This window comes from Balaenoptera acutorostrata, chromosome 11 (genome assembly GCF_949987535.1).
Source record: "Balaenoptera acutorostrata chromosome 11, mBalAcu1.1, whole genome shotgun sequence".
Taxonomy (NCBI): domain Eukaryota; kingdom Metazoa; phylum Chordata; class Mammalia; order Artiodactyla; family Balaenopteridae; genus Balaenoptera; species Balaenoptera acutorostrata.
Window position 1 is genome coordinate 66835857 of NC_080074.1, and position 6442 is coordinate 66842298.

Genomic DNA, 6442 nt, shown 5'->3' on the forward strand with positions numbered 1-6442 from the left:
CCCTTCTGTCCTGGCCACCCACTATTTGGCAGAGCCAGGCCTTTAGTAAGCATTTGGTAGTGCTTGCTGAATTGAAAACCACAAATTTACTTTGTGAAGGTCCCCTTGCAACTTTGTAATGGTCCCCTCACCAGGTGGCACCATTACAGCATTACTTACAGAGCAGACTTCCTTCTATATGCACAGTGCTTCCAAGCAGAAAGGCTGTGTTTCTTTGAGGGAATTCACCTTCTGGGGACAATCTAGAGGTGTGGGGTTGGGGAGGGGGGTGGAGGGAATGGTAGCTGGGATTAAAGATTCAAGAATATTCTTTTTTGTATTGTACATCAACTATCCCTCAACTTTTAAAAATATTCCTTTTGTACTTCTATATATCATTTCTTATTGTAGCTGAGACTCTTGGCTGAATTTCTATTCCTAGGCATATAAATGGAGAAAGATGCTTAGCAAAACCTGCCTTTTCAAAAATGCAAGCAGTTTTCCGTCTTGCAAGGAGTATTAGACTCAAATATATCTGGGGAAGAACTGTCCCTTAGTTTTGGGAATACTTCTAGGTGAGCCATTTCATTATACATATCAAGCAAAGACCATACTCTGGTGATACTGAAGCCACATAAAACTGCATATTTAGGTTGTAGGCCGGTTTGCATCTCTTAGAGAAATAACTATTTCTCTAGAACAGATTTTAGTTGTACCACGCTAAAGTTGTAGCTTATTTCTATGAATTTGTATGTATTTGAGATTTAGAGCTAACCCCTGAGAGATTTCCCAGTGAGAGATAGGAGTGCCAGAAACAGAAAGAGTTGTGATGACTTACATGCAGCATTGCGCTGGGCTCAGACATAAAGTGCAGCACAAAGCTATGGGGGAAGGGGGTGGGAACCATCACCTCACTGCCACACATCAGCAGTGCTCTGACAAACTCCCAAGTACTGGAAGACTTGGAAATAATGGTAGACAAGATCCTTAGTGCATTCTAATGGGTATCAATATAATTTGAATTTGTTGAATAAGTGGTGAGTAATCAGGTTTATGCAAAGATTTCAATTCAGTGTAGGAAATACTCTGGAGGCCCCAGGAGGCAAGGGTGTATCAGTTCAGGCAGGGTCATTTCTTCTTTGTTACTTTTTGAATTTAAAAGTCTCATTATCTTTTAGCTCAGTGATTCTTACCTTTTTACTTAATTCTTACCTTTTAGAATTAAGTTAAAACAATAGATCTTCTCTCTAGAGAATATACATACACGATTTTGCATTCAATTTCAAGGGGCTATGGCCCCCTGAAATTCATAGTGACCCCATCCATGAGTCCCAGGTTAGAAATCTCACCTGCAACTCACTCATCAGAAGCATTACAAAGGAGAAATGCCAGAGGAGAGTGGGGAATCTGGAGAAAGGAGGAGGTGGGAGAGAAACCTGTGCTGTATCCCTCTGAAATGCTGATGCAGGTCACTAAAGAAAGCTGAAAAATTGCTTTATCTGGGGAGATTTTTATCTATCTGGACTTGGAAGGAATAGCTAGAGAAATTCCAGGAGCCCTGGGCTAAAGGACTGATGACCATTTAGGATGGTAGGCATAGGAAGAGGAACTGAATTGGCATCAAGGGTGAAAAGCCTCAACCAGACATTTCTACAGGTGCTAAAGAGCTAAGCTGCCTTGAGATTCATGTCACTCTCTGCGGAATCTGAGCTACAGGGAACAGGAAAGAGGCACAAGAATGGAGCTGTGTCAGGGAATATCTGGGGACATCAGCTTCTTCCTCTCAAGAAGCAAGTCCAGAAGACCATCTTCTCTGTGCCATTATTGAATTATCACCCACTAGACTCTGAGAAGGGTCACTAACCAAAACCTGATCTGCAATTACTTGTTCCAACTGAGAAGATGAAAAGTGAGTAAAACTAACATTTCTTCCTGTTCAGGACTCTTAGACTCTTGATTGGGGAAGTAAGGGATTTCCTTCTCTGAAGAAGAAATAATACAGCAATTAGCGGAGTGGTTCCCATCTAGGGTTCTTTAAGTCAGAAGATCTGGATTAAGTCCTGGTTCTGCCAAGTACTAGCTGTATGACCTTGACCAAGTCTTGGAGACTGTTTTTGGAACTGTTAAGTGAAAATAATAATAGTGCCTGCTTCATAAGGTTGTTGGGAGATAAAATTGGACACAGTGTCTGGCACACAGTAAGTGCTCAATAAATGATAGCTATCATTGTTGTTATTGGTGCAGAATGCTGGAACTGTAACAGGAAACTATCTTCCAGCCCTCAGGGACACTTCCTCACTAATATACTTTAGCTGCCCTCTCTAGGGCCCTGGCACATATTCCCCAACCACTGCACAACTCCAAGCTTCCTCTGGTCATCCTATGTGTACAGAGCTGGCTTTAAGCCCTTTTTGACCCATAACTACATGACATTTATGAAGAAAGTCCATGTCAGCTTGGGAATCTCATCATCCCCTTGACTATCTTGAATGATAAGAGTTTTAGGTAGGGAAGGATTATACTGAACAAGAGCTTCTAGAACCTTCCCTAAGTAATTGTATTTTACCAGAGGAGCCAGTCACCACCATCACCCCCTATCCCAAGAGAACTATAAGAAAAAACTAACATTTGCACAAGACTTCCCAGGGATCTTAGATATTTTTCTCCTCAACAATTTTTGTCCCCATTTTACACAGGCAGAAAGTAAGCCTCAAGCAAGGAAGCAAGTCTCAAGCACTCATTTACTGTTGGAACTGAGATTCAATGCCAGTGCTCTTTCCATCTCTCTGCAACAACCAGCAGCAAGAACACACACAAATACATAACACACATACATACATACGCAGATATGCAGGTTCAAGTGCACACACACACACAGAACCACAGCTCATTCTTCTCCCAGATTTTGTTTGGAGCAGCCTGGAAAATCTCCAGTGCCCAAGGGAGCAGACTAGAGCTGATGTCAATCTAAGCTCCCGGGGGAGCACCTTACGGGCATTCTCCCCAAGAGGCCTGAGGCAATTTTTGTGGTTTCCTTTGTGATATGTCACTCTACTGCCAGAGATTCCGGGCAATCCCTCCTGAACAATACCCCTTCCCTAACCCTCCCATGGAACAAGTGTCATGCCTACCATTCCAGGACTCAGATTTGGAAATCATCTCCCAGGAGCCAGGTGCTTCACTGAAAAGAAGTCTCCTGCACATCTGGATTTCTAGCTACTAAAAACCCTTGTTAGTTTGGGAGTCTCAACACGTACCCTCTCCAGCTTGAGGTGAAGGTCCAGGTCGGAAATGACAGCAGGTAGAGTTGGCAACGCATGTCCCAATCAGGGCAGGGACAGTCAACTCCTTGGAACCAGAGGCAAGAAGAGAGGAGTCAAGGCATGGTCCCTGTAGTTGCCACTAAGCCTGTGTCCATGCAGTGGGTCCAGAAGCCCCACCCTGACATCGCCCTAGTACCAGTCAGCAAGGAGGGGAGATGACGCCTCTTTATTAAGGTTAACACCAAGGAAAGCACTGAGAAGGGATACACGGAGGAGGAGAAAGGGCACATAAAGTCACCACTTGAGGAAGGAACCTCAGGGCAGCCACATGCTCCGTGCCCTGGTTGTCGGGGTGAAAGAGGAGAGGAGAGGGGAAAGCGCCGTGAGAGCCTGGGCCTCACAGAAGGGTCTGAAGCTCCCTGAACCTAACACCAGAGCCACAAGCCCTGCCCCTCAGGGCTCACACACTACTACACAGGTCGGCACACATAACACACACAAGACATTATGGAGGCAGCACCAAGAGGCAGCGGGCAGGGAAGTGTTGACAGGAAAAGAAAACTGAAGTTAAGCAGGTATAGCCAGGAGAGAGACAGTTTTTGGCTGCGGCCCACAAGAGTCCCTCAGTGTCCCCTAAGTCTGGGCTGTTGCTGAGCATCCCCAAGTCTCTGCCTGTGAACTGGGCTCTTTGTTCTCTAAGCCTCAGTGAGTGGGTAAAACAATCCCAGATGAAGTCAGTGACAAGGCAGGATCCACTCTGCATGCAAAATCCTAGAGGCTGAGCTATTATGTCTTCATGCACATTGATAGCCAGCTCCTCCCAGCCCAGAGGCCCTTGGAACCCCATTCACCCAGACTCCTAGGGCTGCAGTTCCCTCCTCAAGCTTCTTTTACCAATCAGCAGCCGCAGAGATCTGTGAGGGGGAGAGGCTTCTGCAGAACGCTGAATAACTTGGATTTCATCAGAAGGGTAAATTTTCTGTTAGCCAGAACAGAATACCCCCAACTCCTTAATTTCTAGGTAAATTGTTAGAGATTACTTGCCAGAGTCCTAGATAAGTCCTTTTTCAGAATAGAAAAAGCAGAATTTTATTTACACAATTCAGGGGTTCTCCTGTTGGCTGGAGAGGGGGAAAGGGCAGGGTAGGGGATTGGATGGGGGTCCAGAGATGGGCGCTTCCTCTCCCGCAACCTCACCTTTCCGCAGTTTGCTACGTCTCGCTTGGTCAGGCAGAAAGAATTCTTGATGCTCCCAAAGTCCTTCACCCTATAAATGCTTCCTCGAGGGAGTCTCTTCCGCCTGACCCGCAAGAATAGCGGTCGGAGTGAAGCATGCTGCACCGCGCGGTTCAGTCCTCTCGCGTCATGCGCTCGGAAACCCAAAGCCAGCCCGGGAAAGTAGTGCCCCCTCAGAGTCCCCTCACAGAGAGGCCTCTCCCTCCAGCTGCAGCAGGGTAATGTCGGGCAGATCGAGGGGCTCCACAAGTGGCCCGTCCCCCACAAGGAGGCCAGCACAGGGGCTCTCGGGGCGCTCACAGTGACTAGTGGGTGTGGCGGAGCTGGGCATCTCCTTCTCTTCTGAATCGTCGTCCTCCTCGTCCTCAGGATCGCGACCCAGCAAACCGCTGTCCCCGATCCCAAGCGAAGGGGTCTCCGGCTCTTGGGGGGCGCCCGGGAAGCTCCCCTTGCCGCCGACCACGCCCAGGACACCCTGGCGGGGCGCGGTGGTCATAATCCGGCACATGGAGACGATGGCCCGCTGGTTGGCGCACACGTCGTCCGAGAGCACCTGGATGTGCGAGGCCTGCTCGTCCAGGGCCCCACGCATGGCCCTCACGTCCTCAAACAGGGCCTGCAGCTGGGCCTTGAGGTGCTCCATCAGCTCCTTCATGCCGCCGTTGTACTCCCCGGAGATCACGTCCCCCACGGCCGGCACCGTGGACACCTCCAGAGGTGCCGGCATGTCGCCGCCGTCCTTCGTCATGATCTCCAGCAGACCGTCCTCCATTGAATGGCAGAAGCGGGCGGTGGCGGCTCCGGGTCCGGTCCAGCCCGGCCTCGAGGTGGGGGGAAGGTACGGGGAGGGGGAGAGGTGCCCGGAGGGGCTGGGAGGAGTGGAGGTAAGACGAGGCTCCCGAGAGGGGCGGGGAGCCGACGTGAGGAGGTGAGTCTCGGGCGGAGGGTGCGGGCAGGATCGGGAGGCCGGGAAGAGCCTGCGGGACGAGGATCGCGCTACAGTCCCAGGGCCGGCGTCTCTCCGGCTCGCCACGGGGCGAAAGCGCCCTGCCCTACCTAGCCTCCTGAATTGCACCCGTGTCAGCTCCGCCCTCTGGGCGCCAAGAGCGGCAAGTGCCTGCGGGTTCCCTGGGTCACAGAAGCGCTCGCACAGGCGCTCAGGTCGAGGCAGAGGCCAGCAGCGGGTCGAGCTCGGGACTCCCCTCGGCCATTAACGGGCAGCGCCCGCGAGTGTGGTTGGAAGTGACACGGGAGGGTCTCCCAACCGAGCCGCGGATGCTCCTCTGTTTCCAAGGCGACGCACGGCCCTTAAATGACGTGTGTCTCCATGGCAACCAGGAAGTGGAGAAGAAAAGGGAGGATGGTTGGGAAGCTGCAGTGGGGCTCTGGAGTCTGAGCTAGCGGGCGGAGCGGGAGGGGAGGGGACGCTGCAGTGGCCTCAGCTGAAAGAGCGTGTGGCTGCAATGTTTAATAGGGAAGCATGAGAGAGCAGTTTGCTGCATAAATCCCCAAGTCGGGGAGACATCGTCCCTCCCCTAGCCTGGGTGGTAGACACTGAGCGCTACTGCCTTGGAAGGATTTTCACCCGCCCGAAATCCTTTCTCTGAGGATGACGTTAGAGCCGGTCCTGCTTCTCTGTCCTCCAGCAGGGAAGCAGAGCGGGTAGCGAGGCCGACCCTATTACCCAAACTAGAGCTGGGGCGCGGCGGCGCCCTGGAGCCGGCCCCGCCCGGCCTTAGAGGTGCAGAGGCGCGGGAGGGCACTACGGAGGTTTCCGCCACTCCCTTCTGCTTCTGCAGTAAATCAGCCCTCGCTGTAGGTAAGATAGTACAGGAGCCGAGAAAAGATGGGATTCCCTCCCATATGAGACCCAGCACGGTGAGGCAAAGCGCTTCAGTTTTAAGAAAGAAAGCTCCGTAAGAACAGAGATTTTTGTCTCCTCCGTGTCCTCCAGCACGGAATCC

General features: G+C 51.0%; 1 protein-coding gene across 1 annotated transcript; it reads right to left on the reverse strand.

The window, feature by feature from the left end:
* Positions 1-4174: 4174 nt before the first annotated feature.
* On the reverse strand, positions 4175-5687 carry CCDC184 (coiled-coil domain containing 184). The gene has a single exon (XM_007179261.2). The coding sequence runs from the start codon at positions 5248-5250 to the stop codon at positions 4663-4665; it is 588 nt and encodes a 195-aa protein (XP_007179323.1). The 5' UTR covers positions 5251-5687; the 3' UTR covers positions 4175-4662.
* Between the last annotated feature and the right edge of the window lie 755 nt (positions 5688-6442).